A 27,358-nucleotide genomic window follows, 5' to 3' on the forward strand; every position below is an offset into this window, starting at 1 on the left:
TCCTTCCTGACTTAAATCCAGACAACAGAGTGCTTGCCAGTTTGTCTCTTCTACTACACTTCACCTACTGTGAGCACTGAACGCTTGTTAGTCCTGGTAATTGTCAGACTTTTAAACACGACTAACCTTTGACCTCTTTCTAGGTGGTTCAAAACAAAACCGTCTCTATATAAAAGTCGGTTCTACACAGAGTGCCGATAGTTTACGAGTGCAATACAAATCAAACACAACAGGTTTTGGCTTGTTTCTCTGACGAGGAGCTCTGACGTGTTCAGTTTCAGTCTCCTCTTTACTCCTCTTTCTTCTTGGTGGCCTTTGCATGAATGATCCTGCTTCAGGAAGCTGCTGGTCAGACCAGTTTTCAACTCGCGGCCCAATTACGCCAGTCACTTGGAGTAGTTTGTAAACCTCCCAATCTGTATTTCAGCCCGTCCCCCTGTCATGTTTTATGGAAAGAGACTTTGTAACACAAACGTAGGATGCGTTGTCACTCCTTAAGGGGATTTGGAGTTTGACTGGTCTCGGTTGAGCAAGGTAAGTGTTACCTTTGACTAACTGAAATCCATAATACTATGACCTAGTGGAAAAGTACACAAACAGGTCACTTTATTAGGACTACCTGCATGCTCTTGTGACTAAGCATGTGTTTGATCTAAAAATAGGATTGTATAGGACAAAAATAGTATGTGCGATAGTTGTTTTCAACCTCTGATTTGCTTCCTTTTGAGAGAAAACTTAAGTTTAATATAGTTATTATTAAGACGTAAAACGGAAAATATTTGTGTTAACGCTGCTGATACATTTATGTTGGTTGATTAATAGTACTGTTGACATGAAAACCTTAGGCCACTAGTAAAACTTTCATGATTTTAACCAGTGTTACAAATTTGGGAAAAAAAAAAGATTCAATTGAAGCAACACTAGGTAACTTTTCAACCTTTATATAATATTTTCTTAGCATTTGTGATGTCGACTGAAAACTAGTTGAATGACACCTCTTTAACACCTTGAGGGAGTCTGGATCTCTTTCACAGGCACTAATTAACTTTGAGGAGGATGGCAGGAACCGTGCCACACACAAAAATACTACAAATGTGCTGATTGCTTTACGGCTTACGTCACTTCCAGTGCTTAATTTGTAAATCATAAGGTGTCAGAACGCAAAGTACATATGACACCGCAGGGATGATGAGACAGGCACAGGTACTGGGAACATACGCAGAAAATGGTGCTGAAAACAACACCCAAATGCCCACTTGCCATGCTGTGGCACTTATAAGCTTCAATTTCAGATAATAGCCATGGTATATACTAGGCCTGAACGATGTTGGAAAAAACTATTGTGGCGATTTTTGGGGGGTTTGCGATATATTGTGATATCATATTGCGATATTAAAAAAAAATATAGATTTTTTTTTTTTTTTTTTAAAGAAATTTTCACTAGATGACTTGAATAGCTGTTTGGAAATACTTTGGATGACTCACCATCACCACAGTGTACAGTGATCCCTCGTTTTTCGTGGTTAATGGGGACCAGAACCCGCCGCGATAAGTGAAAAACCGCGAAGTAGCGCGCCCCCTCCCCCATTTTTTTTTTTTTTTTTGTGTGTGTGTGTGTTTTTTGTGCTCAATGTATTTATTCAGATTTAGCATAGGAAAGAGATACATATAAGACATGTTTTTTCTCACTTTTTCCCCCAAAGTGATTTTCGAAATGAATATAAATAAATGGTTTTTAAGCACTTCAAATATCATAATTATGATCAGTTTTAAACATAACTGTCCAACCAAATCATTTTTGAGCAAGAATAAAGTACTGTAGTAGAAAAATGCTTGGCTTTATTAAATGCTTCTGTTTATCTACCTTAGCTGTGACTCTTGGAGTGACATGTAGAAATTTCAAACTCCTCATGATCACTTCTGGCATTTATTTTATGTCTCCGACGTCTCCACACACACGCACATTCATTCCAGCGCGGCTTCCTTGCAGAAACTGTTTAACAAGTTAAACGATGATTGACACATTACTACGCTTTGAAGTCCGCTTCTTGGCAAGATCAAAGACAACGAGCATCGTTAACTTTAATAAGCAAGTGCTGCAGTGACTGTGAGGATGAAAGGGCTGGGAGAGGGAAGGTGTGAGGCCGTGCGCAGAGCAGAAAGCAAGGCGTATGTGAATTAAAAAAAAAAAAAACTGAACCTGACCAACTGCTACCATAGTAGCAGCCTGCTGCCCCGGCTTGGCTGGCTGTCCGTGAATCTGGCTAGCTGCTGACAGTGCTAGCCTCCAGCTGCACCTCTCCCGTTAGCATGATCACTGCAGCTGCCCTCATCGCCGGTTGTTGCTTTTAAGACTCGTTTTGAACCATCTTCCTTGTTTTTGAAAAAAGACAGTAAATGCAACTGTATTTTTGGCATGCTGAAATATCGTTTGATCCTGGCTTATTGCTCCCTTGATTCCGCATTTATTTTTTTTAATTTGAGGGGCGTGATTTGTTGGTACAGCTTTTCAGCGCATCAACAAATCTGCGATTCTTTTAAATGACTTTTTTTTTTTTTATAAATAACATGCAATTCGTGGGATTTGTTCTGTAAATGAATTTATGCATAATTATTATTTGATTTGATACATTTTTAAAAAACGTTTCTATATTACTATTATTTTCTATACACGAGAGGTGCCGGATCTGCCCAAATAAGTCCCGGAACACAGGGAGGCCAAAATAAAGAAGTGCCGGATCTTGTTCCGGCAGGATCCGGCACAAATTAACCCCTGGTCACTTCCCCTTTCCTCCATTCAGTATACTAGTAAAGACGGAAGTCGATGCTAACGCTTCGTGCAAATTCTGCAAAAATGGCAGAGTAACAGAGACAAAACGTTTTGTCTGAGGAGGAAAAAGAAAGGGAGTCTACCAGGATATACAGAATACCCGGGTTTCACTCGCTGGCGTGATGCCCCCCCTGCACCTTCACCAACTGTACTCTTCAGCGCTGACAAGTTTTTAGTCACACAAGTCACATGATTGCTAACCATCCCTATTTTATTGTTTAGCCAAAACTGGATTCATTACCTTGTTACTTTTCATCCTTCACACAGCCGCCGGAAACAGAAATGTTGTTTAATCCATCTGTAGGCGACCATAATGATTTTACGACACTATGTGGTAGAGTTGTTCCGATCATGTTTTTTTGCTCCCGATCCGATCCCGATCGTTTTAGTTTGAGTATCTGCCGATCCCGATATTTCTCGATCCGATTGCTCTTTTCTGCTCCCGATTCAATTCCAATCGTTCCCGATAATTTTTCCCGATCATATACATTTTGGCAAGCCATTAAGAAAAAAATGAATACAACTCGGACGAATATATACATTCAACATACAGTACATAAGTACTGTATTTGTTTATTATGACAATAAATCCTCAAGATGGCATTTACATTATCAACATTCTTTCTGCGAGAGGGATCCATGGATAGAAAGACTTGTGACTTTGTATATTGTGACTAAATATTGCCATCTAGTGTATTTGTTGAGCTTTGAGTAAATGATACTGTAGCCATGCCCAAAGGCATGATGGGAAGTGGAACCATGACTGTGCGTAGTGCTACCAATTGATATATCTTCTCTGCATTGGGAAATAACATAAGGTGTTAAGAAAAAGATCAATTGCTACCTTGCTTCCCCACATTACTTCCCATGATATTTCTAATCGTAGGGAGAGGGATTGTAAGGCTTGAGCCAATTAAAAAAAGGCTCCAAAGGCTGCCAAAGTTCACTCTACTCATTTTACGCTGCCTTAAAGCTGTCTATATTGGCAAAAGGGCGCCATTACGGATAGAGCGCGACAATGCGTGAGTGGGTCGTGCAGCGCATGCATTAATTGCGTTAAATATTGTAATGTGATACATTTTTTTAAAAATTAATTACCACCGTTGTCGGGATAAATTTGATAACCCTACCTTAAGCCTAAACTAAAGACTCTGGATGAGTGTAACATATTATGTCTGTAAGGTTAAATACAATTAGAAAACGATTTAATTAAAAAAAATATATATATATTAAAAAAAGGCATGGCCGATATTTTTTTGCCAATTCCGATACTTTGAAAATGATGTGATCGGACCCGATCGATCGGCATCCCTACTATGTGGGTGTGTGCTGGTCTTCATGGGGAACGCAGTCTTCCTTAAGGCAAATCACTACCGCTTTTGTCCACCGGCGTCGCTAAAATCGACCAAACTGAACAGTTACCAAGTGTTGCTTTAACACTTTATTTTTCAAATTTTGGGATTTTCTGACAATTGCTTCATGTTAAATGCCATTAAGGGTTAAGCCGCCCAAGTATAAACAGCTTTCAGTATGATGGAATACAGCTCTACAAACTGATAATAAATTGTTACAGTATATGAATGCATTTATGTGACTGACAGAAGTGGACAAATTGTGTATTTTTTGAAAATACAGCTCTTGTATTGGCCTGGTTTGCTCAAACCTACTGAAAGGAATGTGTTTAACCTTTATATATGAAACATTGAGAACTGAAACGCAATTTTACAACATACACAAACTATCATAAAAATTGTCCTCTATAAACACCTGACAAAAATACACTGCATGATCACATTAGCCTGGAACTCTAAAGTAGATAACACACACGCACTCACTGCATACAGTTGTTTGTTCCCCTGAACGTCTCCTCAAACAACCTTAATTTCTCATTTCCCGCATATTGAATAGAGAATATAATATCAGGGGACATTTACTTATAAAAGGAGAGCGGTAGAAAGCAGGCAGGGCGTGGCTCCAACAATGCACCGATGGCGTGTGGGAGGGAAAAGGCAGGCAGGTAAAAACACTCAGGAGCTTCCTCATTGTAGAGCAGGAAGGTTCTTCGTCACTTTTTGAGAGGTATGTTGAATCTATTCGCGTCTGCTCTTTGCAATTGTTTATATAAAGCTGCTAAACTATTCATCATGATCAAGTATGAACATTAGGTTGTTGGATTTTATGTATTTATGTACAATTTTTCCAAGTATAGTGACTATCTAGAAAAAGGTAAGACAGCCGTGTGTGTTGGAATGTCATTTATTCAACAAACATCAAATGAATACCTTGAAAACAGCATTGATTGGCTTAAAAGACATGTTAATTCAGTATATGTTTCTTCATTGGTACTTACCTTCATATTTAAAAGGTAAAATTTGGCTGTGAATGGTGCTATGCATTCATTTTAGGTATGGTTTCAGTTCTCAGTTGTCCGATATTATCGGCTACCTGATAATATCGATTGTTAAAAGCATTTTAAAATTATATCGGATATCATCGACATGTTTCATTATCGGTTATGGGCCAATATGAATGTTGCTGTCAATGTGAATGTAGAAGTCTTCTGCCTTAGACCTGCCTTTGTACAAGAGTTGGTCACAGCTTAGCACAGCAGTTATGCTTATTGACCTTTAGATGTCTCCAAACTAAGATACCATAATTTTCGGACTATAAGCCGCTACTTTTGCCCCTCATTTTAAAACCTGCAGCTTAAAGTCCAGTACGGCCTATTTGTTGATTTATTGGGTTAATAGGTAACACTTCATTTGACAGCCGTGTCATAAGACGGTCATAATTATGAAATGACACTATCATGGGCATTAATTAATGCATATGACAAATGTCATTTAGTGTCATCTGGCAAATCATGTCACTAACTCCCATTTACGTCCAGCTCAGATCTTTTACATCCATTCAAAAGTGGGATTATTTGCCGGATAACACATAAAGACTAGCTATTAATGAAATAACTGGAACAGTAACTGAAGAAATAATTAGCACGGAACATGAATTTTGATTGTTATTTACATATGCATTCCTTAATGCTTATGACAGTGTCATGTCATAATTATGATTGTCTAATGACAGTCTTATGGCGCCACTGTCAAATAAAGTGTTACCAAAAACCATAACTAGCAATTAATGAAACAACTAGAACAGTAACTGAAGACATAATGAGCACAGAACATGAATTTTAATTGTTAGTTACATCTGTAGTGCTGCAATGCATGCTAGGAAGCATGTTGGACGACAACAGTGTTGACAGTAGGTGGCAGCAGAGGTTGACTTTCTCCCCCAAGGGAGCAATGTTGGCGAATTGAAGCTTCCTGAAGCAATGAAGCTTCGCAACCAATTGGTTCAAAGCTTCATGGCTGTTCATTTGGTCTTATGACAGTCTTATGATGCCGGTGTAAATATACCACCATACAGTGAGGACAGCTGCGGCTTACAGTCCAGTGCGGCTTATCTATGAACAAATGCCATTTTTGTGTCAAATTAGGTGGGTGGCGGCTTATAGTCTGGTGCGCCTTATAGTCAAAAAATTACGGTACTTGGGATTTGTCATATGAGCATTATCATCATTAAAGCATCCGGTAGGGAAGTGTTGTTTTTGGCAGCCCTTTAATTTTCGTCTTAGTCTTTTGGACGATAATACTTATTAGTCTTAGTCATATTTAAGTCATTTCAAAATGTGTTTTTCTTTGTATAGTTTTTGTTGACAAAAACTATAACAGTCTCGAGTTTTTGTCAACAAAAACTCGAGACTGATTTCGTCTAGTTTAAGTGCACGTTTGTTCAATATTTTTGTCTGTAAAAGTTCAACTCCAAAAACAAAAAAGAAGGTTTCCAACTATTTCGAATGAACATTGGCAGACAAGCACATGTTGTAGAATCTATCAGCATCTACAAATCTATCAACAAAACAGTAGTGTAATTTTCGCACTATAAGCCGCAGCTGTCCTCACTGTATTATGGGATATTTACACCAAAAGATATCAACCGGTAACACTTTAAGACCAAATGAAACACCATGAAGCTTTGAACCAATTGGCTGAAAAGCTTCATTGCTTCAAGAAGCTACATTTGGACATCACTGCTCCCTTGGGGGACACAGTCAACCTTTTCAGCCACCTGCTGTCAACACTGTTGTTGTCCAACATGCCTCCCAGCATGCATTGCAGTCCTACCGATGTAAATAACAATCAAAATTCATGTTCTCTGCTATTTCTTTTTCAGTTACTGTTCCAGTTGTTTCATTAATTGCTAGTTATGGTATTTATTTAACACTTTTTTTGACAGTGGCACCATAAGACTGTCATTAGACAATCATAATTATGACATGACGCTGTCATGAGCATTAACGAATGCTTATAACAGATGTCATGTAGTGTTATCCGGCAAATTATCTCACTTTTGAATGGATGTAAAAGATCAAAACTGGATATAAATGGAGTTAGTAACATAATTTGGTTGACACCTAACGACATCTGTCATAAGCATTCAGTAATGCCCATGATGGTGTCATGTCATAATTACGACGGTCTTGTGACAGTCGTATGACGCAACCTTCAAATAAAGTGTTAGCAAATACCATAACAAGCAATTAATGAAAAAACTGGAACAGTAACTGAATAAATAATTAGCACAGAACATTAATTTAGATTGTTATTTACATCTGTATCGCTGCAATGCATGCTAGGAGGCATGTGTTGCCTATTAACCCAAATAAATCAACAAATAAGCCGCACTGGACTATAAGCCGCAGGATTCAAACTGAAGGAAAAAAATAGTGGCTTATAGTCCGAAAAATACGATAATTTAGTCTAGTTTCAGTCCACGTTTACTCAATATTTTCGTCTGTTTCACTCCAAAATTAAAAAGGTTTTCCAACTATTTTGAATGAACATTGACAGACAAGCACATCGTTTAGCATGTACAAGCATCTACAAATCTATCACGTGATGATACACACTCAGCAGGAAAACAGTACATTATATTCAATTAATTGTACTCACCTACGCCACCTACGCCACGAACTGTATGTAAAGAAAAAAAAGTTGTCTGAGGGTTTAAGAGGACTCTGGCCTTTAGTAATAGCCTAATTCTAACGTGAATGTTAATGCTATGCTAACGCTACGAGTTACATTGAGTGTGTGATGATTACTCAGCACGGACTTTCAAAGACTAAAGCAACATTGCATCGTCTCTCTTGCCAAGATAAGAAGATAAATACTGTGTGTGTCTTAAAACAAGCAATAGGCAGACTGTAGAGGACGCTAGTGGGTGAGTTGGGGAGGGGGGCGCAGCACGTCACATGAGTGACACAACCAGACAGTGCTACGTTGCAGGCTAACTACAGATAAATGTCGCACATGTGACCGAAACTGTGGCGCTTTTCGTCTCGTCTCTTCAAACGCAAACTGGCATTTTTGTCATTATGTTTTAGTCTCAAGACACGTTTTTAGCTCGTTATCGTCTCGTCACCTTCATGAAAGTATTGTTAGTCGACGAAATATTAGCGTTATAGTTAGAGATGTCCCGATCGATCGGGTCCGATCACGTCATTTTCAAAGTATCGGAATCGGCAAAAAAATATCGGCCATGCCTTTTTTTGATATATATATATATTTTTTTTAATTAAATAGTTTTCTAATTGTATTTAACATTCATTCATTTTCCATGCCGCTTTTCCTCACGAGGGTCGCGGAAGTGCTGGAGCCTATCCCAGCCAACTACGGGCAGTAGGCAGGGGACACCCTGAACTGGTTGCCAGCCAATCGCAGGGCACAAGGAGTCATACAACCATTCATGCACACACTCATACCTACGGACAATTTAGAGTGTTCAATCAGCCTACCATGCATGTTTTTGGGATGAAACCGGAGTTCCCGGAGGAAACCCACGCAGGCACGGGGAGAACATGCAAACTCCACACAGGAAGGCCGAAGCCCGGGATTGAACCCTTGATCTCAGAACTGTGAGGCAGATGTGCTAACCACTAAGCCACCGTGCCGCCTGTATTTAACATTACAGACATAATATGTTAAACTCAACCAGAGTCTTTAGTTTAGGTATAAAGTAGGGTTATGAATTTTATCCCAATAATGGCGGCAATTAATTTTTTAAAAATGTGTCACGTTATATTTTAATGTATGCGCTGGACGACCCTCTCACTCATTGTCGCGCTCAATCTGTAATGACGCCGCTTTACCTATTTAGAGAGATAAAAGGCAGCGCATTATGAGTAGAGTGAATTTTGGCAGCTTTTGGAACCATATTTTAATTGGCTAAAGCCTGGCAATTCCTCTCCCTATGATTAGAAATATCACGGGAAGCAATGTGGGTAAGCAAGGTGGCAATTGATCTTTGTCTTAATACCTTTAGTCATTTCCCAACGCAGAGAAGATATATCAATTGGTAGCACGACGCACAGTCATGGGTGCACTTCCCATCATGCATTTGGCATGGCCACAGTATCATATACTGAAAGCTTAACAAATACACAAGATGGCAATATTTAGTCACAATATACAAAGTCACAAGTTTTTCTATCCGTGGATCCCTCTCACAGAAAGAATGTTAATAATGTAAATGCCATCTTGAGGATTTATTGTCATAATAAACAAATACAGTACTTACGTACTGTATGTTGAATGTATATATTCGTCCGAGTTTTATTCATTTTTTTCTTAATGCATTGCCAAAATGTATATGATCGGGAAAAATTATCGGGAATGATTGGAATTGAATCGGGAGCAAGAAAAAGCAATCGGATCGGGAAATATCGGGATCGGCAGATACTCAAACTAAAATGATCGGGATCGGATCGGGAGCAAAAAAACATGATCGGAACAACCCTAGTTATAGTCATCGTTGACAAAAACAACACTCCAGTGGAGTATTACAATACAATTAGCCATAATATGTTAAGTCCACAACTGCATGTATCGGTTTGATAATGGTTTCAAGATTTTTGGAGTTGGACAATATCAGAACATCGGTTATTGATTAAAAAGTAATTATCGGACAACTCTAGTTTCAGTTTGTAAATAAAACACAAAAATTATACAATACTTCCAAAGCTAGACTCTCCTGAGAAATTGAGAAACGTGATATATGTCCAATTTAAAGAGTGTTTCATTTCTTTGCACAGCTGTGACTCTTCCACTAGTGGACCATGTTTTCCTCTGCAACCCCTTACAAGAACCAGCACTACTCTGATCTGAAGAAGGATTGTCTCAGGAGTAAGAAACTGTTTGAGGATCCCGAGTTCCCTTGCACAGATGCGTCGCTTTATTTTCGGAGACCGCCACCTGGTCGGGTGCAATGGAAACGTCCAGGGGTGAGTGGCACAGTTTGCGATTGGGAAATTTCGGGAAGTCCAGAAGGAGCAATCTAGACCTACCTAATAAGATTTCACAGTTTGTTTCGGGATTATAGAACATGCCTTGTGAAATATATCGAGCCTGTAAGGTACGGTTTTGGACCTGCTGTTTATGCCTTATCAGTACTGACTCACAGGTGGAATGTGCCTCACACAAAATAGCAAGAAATATCATTTTTGGCTGTTGGGGGAAGAATATATGGAAGGCAGCCAGAGAAACGAAAGATAAGCTCTTACTGAAAAAGCATACTAGGTGCCATTGTGCTTTCTTGCAAAATTTGAGCTCCTCCTTATTGTCAAACATCCTTGTGTTATACATTTATACGCCTCACTGTTGTCTTGCAGGAGATCAGCAATGACCCTCACCTGTTTGTGGAAGGTGTCAGTTCCCATGATTTAAACCAGGGATCTGTGGGGAACTGCTGGTTTGTAGCTGCCTGCTCATGTCTGGCGCTGAAGCCAAACCTCTGGAAGAAGGTGAGCTTCTGGCTTGAGTGAGTTGGCATGCAAAGAATGTGAGAAACTGACAGAAACAATCCACCTGGGGCCTTTAAAAAAAAAAAGTTTGGCTCTTTCTTCAAATTGATTTGGTACTAGCAGACATCTAATCTACTGTATTTGAACTGGGAAGTTCAGTTCTTCCCCATCCAAATAGATCGGACGTCTATTACAGTCAACGGTAGCCACTAAGTTCTTGTGCATCCAGGTAATTCCGGACTGGAAGGAGCAGGAGTGGAACTCTAAACATCCAGAGGACTACGCCGGAATCTTCCACTTCCAGTTTTGGATATTTGGAGAATGGGTAGATGTGGTTGTGGATGACCGACTTCCTACCATCAATGGAGAGCTCATTTACTGTCACTCCAAAGACAACAATGAATATTGGAGCGCTCTGCTAGAGAAAGCTTATGCAAAGTGAGTTCATCACTGATAATCATACATTAATTTTATATCGACAGTAGTAAAATAGTAATAGTAAAATAATCAGTTTGGGCAGTGTAGTGTTTCATTTAGAGTTGTCTGATATTATCGGGAAGCTGATAATATTATCCGATAAAAACATTTTTTAAATGACATCAGATAATCTCGACATCAATTTTTCATTATCGGTTTTGGGCCAATGTGTATGTTGCCTTCAAAGTGAATGTAGACACCTTCTACTTTGTACAAGGGCTGGTCACAGCTTAGCACAGCAGTAATGGCTATTGACTGTTAGATGTCTCCAAATTAAGATGTTCGGAATTTGTTATGTGAGCAGACTATTTGCATTCATGGTGCAAAAATTAAATGAGCAATAAATGATTGAAAAATGAATTCTAAACTCCAATACAAATAACTACAGCTAGTCCCGGGTTACGAACGATTCCGTTCCGTTTCTATGCTGGCAACGTAAAAGTCGGAAAAAGCCGTTTAAGTACCCCTACATATCCACTAAATGCCAAAATAACAATCCAAAAACATGCATTTTACATCATTGTACTGTCCTTGCCAAGATATTGGAGCAATATCCTAGCTAGACAGCGAGCTATGCTGTAATCTTTCCCCTCTCTCTCTCACTTGGCTGCGCGACTGCTTCGCGGGAGCAAATGTGCTCTCCCTCGTGTGTGCATGTGTGCTCTTCTTTGTGTGTGCAAATATGTTCTTAGTCTGTACATGTGCTCTTGCTCGCGTGCGGAAGTCCTACCTGCTCTACGCTTCCTGCGCCAAAATAAAAGCATGCATCACAAAGCAAAAGCCAACATTATAACCAAATACACATTTCGTCAAAGGGCAAAACAGTCAGGTAAAAAACATAAGATACTGTGAGGTACAATAAGGTACTGTTGACGCGACAAAAAAAAAAAATGACTGGAGAAAAATGGTGGAGAAATTACAATATCGTAAAGTGGAAATCACAAAGGTCGGGTATGTCGGGGACCACGTGCTCTGGGTTACCAGAAAGAAATAGTCAATAAGAAATTGTTACGTTTATCATTATTAAAGCATCCAGTAGGGCATCACAATGCAATTAGCCATAATATGTTAAGTCCATGACCGCATTTGGATGAAATTATTGCCACTCCTGGAATTTTTCCAGAAAATACACAATTTCTCCGACATTACTGCAATTACAAATGTTTTCAATATTATTGTGTTTATTTTTTGGATTTGCATTGGGAAAAACACAAAAAAGCTTAAGAGAAAAGCCAAAATGTACACAATTTTACACAGAATGGCAAAAATTGGCTGGACAAAATTGTTAGCACCCTCAGCTCAATATTTGGTTGCACATCCTTTTGAAGAAATAACAGAAAGCAATCACTTCCTATAACCATCAACAAGTTTCGTGCACCTGTCAGATGGAATTTTGGACCAATCTTCTTTTGCGAACTGTTCCAGGTCTCTCAGATTTAAAGGGTTGCTTCTTGCAACAGCAATTCTGAGCTCTCTCCATAGACTCATCGATGGCCACCTCAGAATTCTCCAGCGCTTTGTCTTTAACAGTTTCTTGGTGCTATTTGAGGTATGTTTTAGGTCATTGTCCTGTTGGAACACCCATGACCTCTGACGCACATCCATTTATCTGACACTACATACTACATTGCGGCCCAGAGGTAAAGTCAAAGTTATGTTTGAAATGTATGCGTTTACAAAAAGCTCAATTTCTCAGTTTTTTCATCAGAAATTGGAAAATTGCTCAAACTAAGCTATTTTCTAATGCTAAAGAATGGAAAAAGATATGAACTAACGTTTTTTTTCCTGCTGAAAGAAGAGAGTCTAATCTTTCTTTTGGTGGGTTCCATGTTTATATAACAATAGAACAGAATTTTCTGTGGGCCTTGCTAAATCAGTCAAAATCCAGTAAAACGGCCGGGAGCGAAGGGGGTTGCACCGGTGAAAATGGCTGGGAGTAAATGAGATATGCAAACATGGTGGATGTTGAATGATGTTTTGGGGTTGTTTTGCCCGCTGCACTGGTGGTCCCGGTCGTTCTGCTCAGTCGTCCAGCGCCTGGCATCCCGGGCATCCTCCCGGTTGTTCTGCTCGGTCGTCCGCCGCCTGGCATCCTAGACGTCCATTCGGTGGTCTTCCGCCGGCGCCTCAGCCGTGCGGCCGGCCGTTTATTCCGTTGAATCAGGTTTGGGGTCTTACCAAATGCGCTACTGCCCTCCAGTGGCAGTTTTATTGCTGTAAAATGGATTTTCAGCATTGTGTTTTGGAGCTAAGTTGAATCAGAACCTAGAAATGTCTCTTGTTAAAAAAAAAACGTAAAAGATGTATAAATATGTCTTTGGGGCACTGAAACAATTAAAAATAGAACGTATTTATATGTTTTCGGGAGCAAATGAGTTAAAGGCACTGTGTTTTTTTTCTTTGTATGCCTCATTATTTTTTTCTGGCATTGGGTGCCTTGACAATGTCCAAGGAGTCATGAAATCTGGAGACTATAAAAATGTTCTGGGCAGCAATGTAGGGTGTAGTGTCAGAAAACTGGGTCTGCGTCAGAGGTCATGGGTGTTCCAACAGGACAATGACCCAAAATATTCCTAAAATAATATAAACAAAATGGTTGGTGACAAAGCACTGGAGAATTCTGAGGTGGCTATCGATGAATCTGGATCTAAATCCCATTGAACACTAAGGGTGTTGCAAGAAGGCATCCTTCATATCTGAGAGAGCTAGAACAGTTCGCAAAAGAAGAGTTCCATCTGAGAGGTGCAATTTTGTCCAGTCTATTTTTTAGATTAGTCTAAAATTGTATCAATTTTGACTTTTTTCCTCAGCTTTTTTTGTGTTTTTCCAATTCACATCCAAGAAATAAACACATTCATACCGAAAAGATTTGTAATTGCATTCATTTCTGTGAGAAATCCTGTATTTTCTGGAAAAATTCCAGGGTTGCCAATAATTTCGTCCATGACTGTATATTGTTGTCGGTTAGATATTGGTATTGGATTTTTGGAGTTGGACAATATCGGGAATTCAGTTAAAAACTCATTATCGGACAACTGTGGTTTCATTCTTTTCTGACATCTGTAGCAGTTGTTTCGGTAATTAAAAATGCCACTGATAGTTAAATTACAACATGAGGACCTAAATGCGATGTGTCCAGGCTCTCTGGCTGCTACGAGTCATTGGAAGGGGGCAACACTGGAGACGCTGTGGTGGATTTCAGTGGAGCTGTGGCAGAGGCCATTAACCTTGAAGCGGAGGCTTACTATAAGGACCAGGAGAAGCTCGACCATCTGTTTGCGGATCTACTCAAGGTGTACGACCGTGGTGGGATCATAAGTTGCTCCATTAAGGTGTGTCTCGTCTCTTCCTGTTCAACTTTTTTGAAAGAAATTCCATAAAAGCAAGCCATTTTTTTCCCGTCAGGCACAACCACACGAAATCGAGCTGAAAATGGGCAATGGGTTGGTGAAAGGACACGCTTACTCGGTGACGGCGGTGAACAGGGTGCGTCTTGGTCACGGTCTGATAGCCTACTTCAAAAATGAAACCATTCCGATGATCCGCATGAGGAATCCTTGGGGCAAAACTGAGTGGAACGGACCTTGGAGCGACAGGTAGATTTGAGGATGAATTTAAGCATGCATGGGAATGCTGAAAAAACATTGATTCTATCGTGACCTATCATCCTTATTCTGTCAGCTCTGAAGAATGGTCAAAGGTTGGTGACACTGAGAGGGGCAACCTTGGCATCACGGTGGAGGACGATGGAGAATTCTGGTATGAAAGTCGATGAGATTAATGACAATAACCTCCTGTAATCATTTGTTCTTGACCTTCCACAGGATGTCATTCACCGACTGGTGCAAGCACTTTACAGATGCCGACGTGTGTCGTTTAATCAATACGTCCGTGATCAGCATCCATAAGACCTGGCATGAAGTGGTTCACTTCGGGAGCTGGACCAAGCAAGCCGAGCCTCTCTTAAATCGCTGCGGCGGCTGTGCTAACCATAAATCCACCTTCCTGCAGAACCCGCAGGTATCACAGTGTGACAATATGCAACATTTTTGTGCAGTTTGACATCTTTTTTTTCATCTTTTTTTTTTCAGTACATATTTGATGTCACAAAGGAGTCCGATGAGGTTCTCATCTCCTTGCAGCAAAGAGATATGAAGATCCACAGGAAATTTGGTCAAGGGGAAAATCTAACAATCGGCTTCAGTGTCTTCAAGGTAAAATAAGTTTAAAATTGTCTCAAGTAACTAAAACAGCCAAACAAAATAGAACTACTCATATATAATGTAGTGCTGCAACGATTAATCGATTAACTCAAGTAATTCGGTTAGAAAAAAGATTGGGATTAAATTTTGTTGCTTCGAGTATTCGTTTAATTAAAGTGGTGTTGTAATTAGGATTGTTCCGATCATGTTTTTTTTGCTCCCGATCTGATCCCGATCGTTTTAGTTTGAGTATCTGCCGATCCCGATATTTCCCGATCCGATTGCTTTTTTTTTTGCTCCCGATTCAATTCGATTAAAAAATAGTGTATTTGTTTATTATGACAATAAATCCTCAAGATGGCATTTACATTATTAACATTCTTTCTGTGAGAGGGATCCACTGTTAGAAAGACTTGTAATTCTTAAAGGATAAATGTGACTTTGTATATTGTGACTAAATATGGCCATCTAGTGTATTTGTTGAGCTTTCAGTAAATGATACTGTAGCCATTTAACTTCTGCCCAAATGCATGATGGGAAGTGCAACCATGACTGTGCGCAGTGGTACCAATTGATATATCTTCTCTGCGTTGGGAAATAATATAGAGTGTTAAGACAAAGATCAATTACTACCTTTCTTCACCACATTGCTTCCAACGATATTTCTAATCGTAGGGAGAGGGATTGTAAGGCTGTAGTCAATTAAAAAAAAAAAAAGCTCCAAAGGCTGCCAAAATTCACTCTACTCATTTGACGCTGCCTTTTAGCTCTATATATAGGTAAAACGGCGCCATTACAGATTGAACGCGACAACGTGTGAGTGGGTCGTGCAGAGCATGAGTTAATTGCGTTAAATATTTTAACGTGATAAATTAAAAAAAAAATTAATTACCACCGTTAACGGGATAAATTTGATAACCCTACCTTAAGCCTAAACTAAAGACTATGGATGAGTGTAACATATTATGTCTGTAACGTTAAATACAATTAGAAAACGATTTAATTAAAAAAAATATATATAAATATATATTTAAAATAGGCATGTCCGATATTTTTTTGCCGATTCCGATACTTTGAAAATGACGTGATCGGACCCGATCGATCAGGTTGATCGATGGTTTGAATTGTGATTAATTACGACAAATTTTTAAGCTGCAATCAACTCGATTAAAGATTTTAATCGTTTGACTGCCCTTTTTTATATATATATATATATATATATATATATATATATATATATGAATTAATCACAGCTTAAAAATTAATTAATCGTAATTAATTGCAATTCAAACCATTTATAAAATATGCCATATTTTGCTGTAAATTATTGTTGGAATGGAAAGATAAGACACAAGACGGATATATACATTCAACATACTGTACATAAGTACTGTATTTATTTATTATAACAATAAATCAACAAGATGGCATTAACATTAACATTCTGTTAAAGCGATCCATGGATAGAAAGACTAGTAGTTCTTAAAAGATAAATGTTAGTACAAGTTATAGAAATTTTATATTAAACCCCTCTTAATGTTTTCGTTTAAATAAAGTTTGTAAAATTTTCAATCAGAAAAATAAACTAGTAGCTCGCCATTGTTGATGTCAATAATTACACAATGCTCATGTTGCTGAAACCCATAAAATCAGTCGCACCCAAACGCCAGCAGAGGGCGGCAAAACACCAAAAAACACATGTAACAAATGGACATGACACTGTGTTGTCATTTTAATCTGTTTGAGCGGGGCATGTGCGTTAAATGCGTCAAATATTTTAACGTGATTAATTAAAAAAAATTAATTACCACCCGTTAATGTGATAATTTTGACAGCCCTAATATATATATATATATTAGGATTCAGTAGTGTGCCATAATAAGGTTAAGAAGAAATAAATGAAGTCAAGTGAAGGAACCGATTGTTTTCCTGGCATGCCTTATTACAATGCCTCTTGTGTACACAGTCTGGGATGAGTGGAAACAGACCAAAATACATTAAATAAGAATTTATTTTGGGAGGAAAGAAAGCTTACTCGTTCACATCTTAGCTTTCGCCAAAGACTAAACACGTGGTTTTAATGACAACTATTAACTTTATCACATCATATCTGGGCCTTTTCAACAAGTCCCTCTAAAGACTGCAATCATTTGTTGATGGTTTCAAGCTGAAGAAACCAAACGAGACGCAATTTCATTTTGCGCTCGTCAAAACAAGTGCATTCTCACAAAAGGTTGATGTACTGGCTCAAATGACGTTTTCTCAGATTAAGCTTTCCGCACATGCATTTTGGGCCAAAAAAATTCCTCTAATGCAATTGGCTTGACATCTGGCTCTGGTCACACACACATCAGACACTCTTATCATGCTGATTGCTGACACTCGTGAAGGTTCTGGACAGCATTTGAGGTCAGTACCACAATCAACATGTCATTTTAAGTAGCAGCTGTCTGCACATTGACCAACTGGAAACATCTAGTTAACCCTTCTTACTTCATCTTGTTCATATCCTTCTTCTCCATCGTGACAAACAGAATACGTGGGAAAAATTATTTTTTGGGGAGAATTTTTTCTAGTTAGATCAAAAAGATAAATGTGATAATTTATTATAACATTAGCTCAAAAAGTGTTCAATTTGTACAACATTTATACAAAATACAGAGTGTTCCAAAATGTTTGACCCAATTTCGCAGGCCAATAATTTTGACAATTTTCGTTGGAATTACCTCAAATTTTCACAGCTTGTATAGAATCGTTTCAAGTTTTTGTGTGTAATGTTTGGCGACACATGTGTCAATCATCGTTTAACTTGTTAAACAAACTTATTCTGACAGGTGTCAGAACAAAACTCATTGTGTGTAAGTGAGGAGATCAAGCGGTGTTGAGTGAACTCAATGAAGATTTTGATAAAGACAAGCATTTTTATACTTTATTCTAGTCTAAAAATAATTCGGTGGGACAGTAACATGTTCAAAACGTATGATTATTACATTTGAAGTGCTTAAAACCCATTTATTAAAGTATACATATACACTACCGATCAAGAGTTTGAGGTCTAATCGTCCCAAAACTTTTGCACCGGGGTCGCTCAGACCCCAAACTTTTAATCAGTAGTGTACTTTTATTTTATTATTATTATTATTATACTTTGAGGGGAAAAAAGTGAAAAAACATGTCTTATATGTATCTCTTTCAAATGCTAAATCTGAATAAATACATTGAACATGCATTTATATTGAATATAAAAACAAAATATATATATATTTTTTTTTTTGGTCCTTCGTGGTTTTTCACTTATGGCGGCGGGTTCTGGTCCCCATGATTATCTACGAAAAATGAGGCATCACTGTACGATAGAGCTGTACTGTATTTACCCTTTAAACAGGTTGAAATACAGTATAGTCCTCTCACACCAGGGGGCAGAAAAACACAAGTTTCACTTACTGAAACTGCCACATTTTCTACTATCCATCCACCTCAGGTAGAACTCAACAGAAAATACAGGCTGCACGACATCCTGACCCAGAAGTGCGTGGCAACGTCGACCTACATCAACGCCCGCACTGTTTTCATGAGGTGCACGCTGCAGCAAGGCCGCTACATTCTTCTCCCCACCACCTTCAAGCCCCTCATTCTGGGCGACTACATGGTCCGACTCTTCACTGACTTGGACTCAAACTGCAGGTACTGTTATCATCACCTCACATCTGCTGATTTGTGATCTAGAAACTCATGTACCACTTTCCTGTGGATTCAGGGAGCTGAGCGAGGATAAGCCTAAAGTGAGGTGCTGGAGTTCCTTCCTGGGGTACCCGCAGGTCGTGACCCATATTTACATCCATGCTGCTGAGGGGCTACAGAATCAGGATAGTACAGGAGGTCGGTCAGTTGCTTGGTTTGAAACCACCAGTGTTGTCACAGATTACTTGAAAAAGTAGTTTAATTACTGTTTACTGATTACGCCTCAAAAAAGAAATCTAGTTACTTTATTGATTACTTTATTATCAAAGTAACTAAGTTACTCTAAAAGTAATCTATCAGTTACTTTTTACCCATTTTTCTCCCTTTGCCGCTTCAACATAAGTATGACAACAGAAAAATGTCATCACATGTAATTGACTTTCCGATGATTGAATTTAAAGGGGAATATCAGAATTTCGCGCTAGCTTAGCCACTCCAGAGCCCTGAAACTAACAAATATCTGACAAACTGCTTGGAATTCGTTGAAATCAACTCCACCGACCAATTAAGCCCCGCTAACTCTAAGATTAAGCCTAAACTTCTGAATTTTGGATTATGGTTAACAGCATATCAGTGCCAATGTAAAACAATGCAAACTGACTGCACAAAATTACAAAGGTGGTGGCGGGGGGCGGATGCGCGTGCACAACCCGGAAGTACTCCTCTCAACGCACGCACGGTCAATATGGCCACAAAACGTGGCGGCAACTAAGCACTTTACACTCAATCGGACTTACAACACATCCCACAGATGCTAAACGAACACATCACCTCACGGCATAAATGTGCGACACGCATATGATGTAAACAAAGCTTGCCAACTTGGAGCGATGACTGCCCATCTCGTTGCTACGGCAAAGCTATGAAACGGCCGCGCATGTAGGGGGTCCAACCTTTTGCTGATACCCTCCAGAATGAAGGAAAAATACCTTCATTCATGGATATCCACAGATCAACATTCCCTTGCGACGTCTCAACACTCGGCTCGAATGTCCACCCGCCTGGCCCACGCCTTCAGTCCCACAACACATGTGACGCGGGACCAAAACAAGAAATAGCTAAGAGGTTGTCATGGAAACACGTACCGGGAACCTTTTATTTTAGCATTTTCTATTCAAAATGCTCTTCGTACATGACTACAATATTCTTCATTCTACATACGTTATGAGGCAATGAAAAAATAGTAACGCAGAGACACTAAGGAAACTAACTTTAATCGGATTACCGGTGTAGAAAAATGAACGCATTAGATTACTCGTTACTGAAAAAAGTAATCAGATTACAACACTGGAAACCACATATGCTGAAAACTAAAGATGTCCCGATCGATCGGGATGCCGATCATTTTCAAAGTATCGGAATCGGCAAAAAAATATCGGACATTCCTTTTTTATATATATATTTTTTATTTAAATCGTTTTCTAATTGTATTGAACGTTACAGACAAAATGTCTTACACTCATCCAGAGTAGTTTTGGCTTAAAGTAGGGCTATCAAATTTATTGCGTTAACGGCGGTAATTAATTTTTTTAAATTAATCACGTTAAGTAATTAACGCATGCGCTGCACGACCCACTCACGCATTGTCACGTTCAATCTATAAAGACGCCGTTTTACTTATAGATAGCGCTAAAAGGCAGCGTATACTGAGTGGAGGGAATTTTGACAGCCTTTGGAGCCATTTATATGTGGCTAAAACCTTACAATACCTCTGACACCAATTAAAAATAACGTGGGAGGCAATGTGGGGAAGAAAGATAGTAGTTGATCATTTTCTTAAAACCCTATATTCTTTCCCAACGCAGAGAAGATATATCAATTGGTGCCCCTACGCACAGTCATGGTTGCACTTCCTATCATGCATTTGGGCAGAAGTTAAATGGCTGCAGTATCATTTACTGAAAACTCAACAAATACACTAGATGGCAATATTTAGTAACAATATACAAAGTCACAAGTCTTTCTATCCGTGGATCCCTCTCACAGAAAGAATGTTAATAATGTAAATGCCATCTTGAGGATTTATTGTCATAATAAACAAATACAGTACTTATGTACTGTATGTTGAATGTATATATTCGTCTGAGTTTTATTCATTTTTTTCTTAATGCATTGCCAAAATGTATATGATGGGGAAAAATTATCGGGAATGATTGGAATTGAATCGGGAGCAAAAAAAAAGCAATCGGATCGGGAAATATCGGGATCGGCAGATAATCAAACTAAAACGATCGGATCGGGAGCAAAAAAACATGATCGGAACAACCCTACTGAAAACTGCATCTCACTGTGTTTGCATCTTCATTTGTTTCTATTCAGGTGCGGACCCTTATGTGATCATAAGCAGTGAGGGCCACTCGGTCAAATCTCCAATCCAGAAGGACACTTTAACACCAGAGTTTGAAACAAGCGGTGTTTTCTACAGGAAGAAGCCAAGAAAACCGCTAACGGTGCAGGTAAGAGGTTTGCTCTTGAACTCTTTGGGTCTCAATCCAAATGAATTGGACGGCTATAGCTGTCAATCAAAAACAACAACAACAAAAACTTACAGGGCACTCATTTAACTAACTGTCTGCTATTAACGGTGCTAGACGTCCAATCCATTTTGACTGGGAATGAGCAGTCAAAATGATTGGACGTCTGGCACCATCAATGGCACTGAAACATGAGCATTCGCAGCTAGAACTCCCGGTTGATATTTATTTATTTTTATGTGAGTGTCCTTATGGTCCAAAAAGTTTTAATGTATCACATGGGAGTTTTATATGCTCCCATTTTGGTTGTTCATCATGTTTTATTTATTAGGAGAAATCAGCAAACAAGAAAGGGTTAAGGGGGGGGGGGCAGAAAAGAAGGAAGCAGACTGAAGAGGAGAATAACAAACAACAACAAATACATTATTTAACACCTATGAACATAGTCCTCCCATTTTAAATAAATTGAATTCTATGTGGGAGGGAGACTATCTTTAAGTGTATCTTGGGGCTGTAAACAGTGTGTATTTCTATTTTTTTTTTAATTTATTTATTAAAAAAAAAATAGTGATGGTAGTATATATAAGAATATATAATAATAACTGCTAATCTAAGTTACTTTAATTACCAAAACCACTCACTTGCTTTCGAAAGGTTTAAAGGTCTTAAAGCAACACTAGGTAACTTTTCAGCCTTTATAAAATATTTTCATAACATTTGTTATTATACAGTGGTATGAAAAAGTATCTGAACCTTTTGGAATTCCTCACATTTCTGCATAAAATCACCATCAAATGTGATCTGATCTTTGTCAAAATCTCACAGATGTAAAAACAGTGTCTGCCACACACACAAAAAACTACAAATGTGCTGACTGCTTTAGGGAATACTTCACTTCTCCCTTCCCCCATTCATTATTAAGTCGGAAGACTACGCGAACGCTTTCGCGCGAATTCTGTAAGGATGGCAGAGCAACAAAAGGGAAAAATGTTTTGGCTGGGGAGGAAAAAATGTGAAGCTACTAGGATATACAGAATAAACTTTGGCCTGGCTATCACTCGCTGGCCTGGCGCCCCCCACCATCGAGTTCGGGTAGGGTGGGGGGATTAGCCACATGGTTGCTAACTGTCATATGCTATTGTTTAGCCTCAACTGGATTCATTACCTTATTACTATTCATCCTTCACACAGCCGCCGAAACAGAAATGTTCAATCTATCTGCAGGCAAGAGGGAGGTCGATTTTTGATTGATGATTTTACGACACTGTGCGGGTGTGCACTGGTCCTCATGGGAAACGCAGTCTTCCTTAAGGCAAAACACTACCGCTTTTGTCCACCGGCGTTGCTAAAATCGACCAAAACTGAAAAGTTGATTTCATAGTCTTAAGTGTAACAAAAACCCACAAAACAATATTGATAAAATCAACAAATTACCAAAAAGTCACTTTTTGTATAAAGTTAAAGGTTTTAAGTACCAAGTTTTGAATAGCTGTCCCCGAAAGCATTAAAGTCTGTTTATAATATAAATGTTGCTAATTTACTACCACGACACATAGTATGTGAATTCTATACACTGGTGTTGTTTTTGGCAGCCCTTTTAATTTTTTGTCTAGTCTTTTGGACGAAAATACTTTTTAGTCTTAGTCAAATTTTAGTAATTCCAAAATGGTTTTGTCTTCATCTGTCTAGTTTCATTCGATGAAATCTCGTGCAAATTTCACCTAGTTTTAGTCGGCAGTCACACAAACTATTTTCGTCTGTAAAATTCAGTTTTAAGTTCAAATTTAATTTGAAGTTTTAGTACATAAATAGATTCCCAACAATTTCGAATGCTGTAGCGTCCAAGGACAATGCTAACTTTGTAATGATAATACACACTCAGCAGGAAAAACAGAACATTATTTTCAATTAAACTTACCTAGAAGCCATGAACTGTATGTGGAAAAGTGACTAGAAAAGCCAAGTGGCTCTGCTTTAGACTGGCCAGTGTTTTAAGAGGACGCCTGCCATTCTGAAGCTAATGCTAACTTGAAAACGAATGCTACGCTAATGCTAGGATTACATTTAGCTTCTGATAATCAATTAGCACAGACCTTTAAAAGCTAAAGAAACATTGCATAATATCTTGCCAAGATAAGAAAACAAATCTTACCGTGTTTCCAAAGAAGCAAAATCGAGACACATCTTAACTCCAGAGAGGGGAGTGACGGAGAGGCACAGTAAATCTCACATCTGACACGACCCAAACACTGCCACGATGCAAGCTAACGTACTCCATTGTACAATATAGAAATGTCACGCATCGTGAACTCATGACAGTGACAATGTTACGTTTTTGTCTCATCAGACAAAGACTACCATTTGTCTCGTTATCTTCTGGTCTCCCAAGCCACATTTTTAGCTTGTCATCGTCACGTCGTCATGAAAAAATTGTTTATCGACTAATGATTATAGTCATTGTTGACTATAACAACATGTACCTTGGCTGGCACTGAATGAGTTACTGTAAGTACATTCAAAGTAACATTGTTTTTGTCTCTCGACGTCAGATTTGGAACAGTAATGCAGTACAGGACCAGTTTATGGGCCAAGTGGTGCTGTCTGGTTCTCCCAAGGACACCACTGATCCTCAGAGGCTTCGGCTGAGAAAGCAAGGCCGCAACATGGCCGACGAGATGCCCGGCAGCATCAGCCTGAGAATTGTCACTTCAACTCAGCTCACCGCCATTTGAGACTCGCGTGCGGAACTGTGAAACCGATGACTCTCCGTTGAGGTCATTGCGTTCTATGATTTGCGTATTTGGAAAGCAATATCGGACCGTGAGAATGTTAAATTTTTTACCTTCTTTGTATCTTTGAATGAGTAATTTATACATTTTATAATGAACTCGTGTACAACTTTTATATATTGTTTTATACTTACTAATAATGTGCTAGATTTTATTAATCCTTTCCACTTATATTCTACTTTTTTTTTTAAACACACTTGTATTCCAATATATTTTTTTAAACTCCTATAATAAGTTTACAAGATGTTACCGCACTATACCTGCCTGAAAGTTGTTTCCAGAGGTGGGCAGTAACGCGTTACAGTAACACCGTTACATTTACTTAAGAAGTACATTTTTCTGAAAAATATACTGAAGAGTAGTTTTACCATGCATTACGTTTTACTTTTACTTGAGTAGATTTGTAAAGAAGAAACACTACTCTCACGCCGCTACTTTTGGCTAAACTAGAGCCGTTGCATTTTTCCTCTTTACTCTACATACTGATTCTATTTTTGCCAGAGATGCCAACAGTGGCTGTCTTAGTTTCACCAATTAGCTGTCGCAACAATAACCACATGACTCCAATATACCAATCACAGGTAACAATATTTTTACTCCACTAGAGGGCGCTCATGCACTTTGGACAGGGTGTTGTTTCAAGTGTTGTTCTGGTCTGAATATAATAACAGTTCATGCAGATGAAGTGCTGAAAAAAAATATGTACCATTAATTTTTTTTTTTTGTAAAATCAGACGTTATTAGCAGTTACTCACAATGTTACTCATTACTTGAGTATTTTTTCAACCAACACTGTTTTGCTTGTACTTGAGTAACTATATGGTTGAATACTTTTACTTGAGTAATATTATTTAGACATAGACGTCACTATCAGTTGACGGGGCTCAGGGCCGATCCGTAGGGGGCCTATTTTCAAATACTTGAAATACAAATAATATCAAAACCAAAGCTGTTAGTGACCCAAAACCAAAACAGGCACCTCCCTTAGGCATATATGTCTCCATGAGCAGCGACATTAAAAAATTCAGTCGTTCCCTATTAAAATCCCGATTGTTTTTTTTTTAATACAAGCATAACAAAACTTAAAATGGCTATAAAATTCTCAAATTCTAAGCAAGATGCACAAAAATCACCAAATGCAGAGAAAATTACCTATATTTTCAGGATCAATAGCAATATTTGACATATACATTTTTGCCCAAAATATCAGTTTCAATATTTTTTCAACAGCCAATAAATCACTAATTTTTCACATCAGAAACTTAATACTTCAGGAAAGCATGCAGAATCATTTTAATTTTACTCAACAAAAGCAAAATTTGCATTTTTCTATATAGAATCACAACTTGTTTACGTCTTGCCGGCTATCTGGCCCTCGTCGTTTTTAGATTGAAATGTTACATAAAACACGTAAAAGGCTAATTTTTTTTTGTATGGACACAGAAACGTCTAAATTACTACTTTTATGCCCAAAAAACGGGCAGTTTGCCAAAAATTACCTGATCATTTGACTGTAAAGTTACACTACTGTGTATGGATACAACACAGCGGCCATCACAAAACAAAGAGCTTTTTAAGTTGAAAATTTTTTATATATAAATGCGTAAATCCCGGAATTTCTATAAATATGAACATAGAACAGTCTAGATTCTTGGTTAAAAGAAAAAAAAACCCAAACAAAAAACAAAATGGGCAGTTATCATTCATTTTACGTAAATATTTCAAGCTAAATTTACGCTATTGTGTAAGCCAACGTGGCGGCCATCACAAAACTAAGAGCTTTTTAAGTTGAAAGTTCTTGTAAATAAATTTGTACATCCCGGAATTTCTATAGATATGACCATAGAACAGTATAGATTCTTGGTTAAAAGCAAAAAAAAATACAGGCAGTTGTTATTCATTTTACGTAAATATTTCAAGCTTAAGTTAGCTTAAGCTATTTTTTTCCATGCATTTTTCAGTGTTTCCAAGTGCATTCATTGGGATATTTCATATAATAATTACCTTGAATCCTCAACCAAATCCCTCCTGGGACACTCTTGCCTGCTTTTATGCAGTAAAACATTAATCCTTTTTCCACCTAAATCCAGTGTTTGAACGCAGCGTGTGTTTTAAGTTTATCACAGTGAAAGCCAAACACTCTGCATGGGTTGGCCTCCAACGGGAAGGTGTGGCGCAATGTTTGTGGGAGCTGCCTTGTCAACTGATGGTGAAGTCTATGATTTAAAAGTCAACGCTACTCTTACTTCAATAAAAATGTTGGTTTCTCTACCCACCTCTGGTTGTTTCTAATATTTTGGTTGCCTACTAAGGGATAAAATGTTAGAAAAAGTTACAAATATGACGCAATGACACCTGATTAATATGTGAATATGTCAATCACAACTGAGTATTATCTTTGTTTATACAACTCTTGCATTCCTAATGAAATGTCCATTGACTGTACTACAATATCCTACAAGCAGAATTATATATTTTCCACCATTAGCACGCGCCTTGAACGCAACTCACCATAGCAAAGCAATCACCATCTCGGTTTCATTTTATTTCAGTCCAGTTCCCAAACTGCAATATTTTTTTTTTTTTACACTCAAGACACAGCCATGCACAATTCCAAGTTCAAAAAGTCTATTGCTTCAACCACAATTAAAAATAGTTTATCCAAAACCTTGTTTCCCCGTCTCGCTTTTTGCCCTTTCTCAAAGGCGGGGAGCGGCCTGCTGAGGTACGCCAGATGAATCAGCAGTTTTACAAAGCTCGACAATAATAATAAGAGTAGTAATAATGATAATAATTTAAAAAGTAACATTTTTTGTCTTTGTTCCATTCTCTTGATACACATTAATAGAGGAATTTTCACACCACGTGTACAGATTTGACACATTCAGAAGATAGGAATGAACAGGGGCAACCACAAAGATGGGCAGGCGTCTTCCACCCTTTGTGCTCACAGTCCGCGCCTGTACGTGGGCTTTACTTGGGCCTCT

General features: G+C 38.4%; 1 protein-coding gene across 3 annotated transcripts; it reads left to right on the top strand.

Moving 5' to 3' along the window:
* Positions 1 to 401: 401 nt before the first annotated feature.
* Positions 402 to 27,029, top strand: LOC130906322 (calpain-5-like). Of its 3 annotated transcripts, none has more exons than XM_057820518.1 (13): positions 402 to 534; positions 9,981 to 10,169; positions 10,557 to 10,688; positions 10,918 to 11,126; positions 14,305 to 14,497; positions 14,571 to 14,761; positions 14,847 to 14,924; positions 14,990 to 15,185; positions 15,257 to 15,379; positions 18,849 to 19,051; positions 19,125 to 19,246; positions 21,428 to 21,564; positions 24,132 to 27,029. In XM_057820518.1, the coding sequence occupies exons 2-13, from the start codon at positions 10,005 to 10,007 to the stop codon at positions 24,312 to 24,314; spliced, it is 1,932 nt and encodes a 643-aa protein (XP_057676501.1). In that variant the 5' UTR covers positions 402 to 534; positions 9,981 to 10,004; the 3' UTR covers positions 24,315 to 27,029. The 3 variants fall into 3 exon arrangements, with proteins under 3 accessions (XP_057676501.1, XP_057676502.1, XP_057676503.1); XM_057820519.1 differs by lacking the exon at positions 402 to 534 and adding an exon at positions 4,794 to 4,909; XM_057820520.1 differs by lacking the exon at positions 402 to 534 and adding an exon at positions 5,038 to 5,056.
* Positions 27,030 to 27,358: the final 329 nt, after the last annotated feature.

This window comes from Corythoichthys intestinalis, chromosome 18 (genome assembly GCF_030265065.1).
Source record: "Corythoichthys intestinalis isolate RoL2023-P3 chromosome 18, ASM3026506v1, whole genome shotgun sequence".
Lineage (NCBI taxonomy): Eukaryota > Metazoa > Chordata > Actinopteri > Syngnathiformes > Syngnathidae > Corythoichthys > Corythoichthys intestinalis.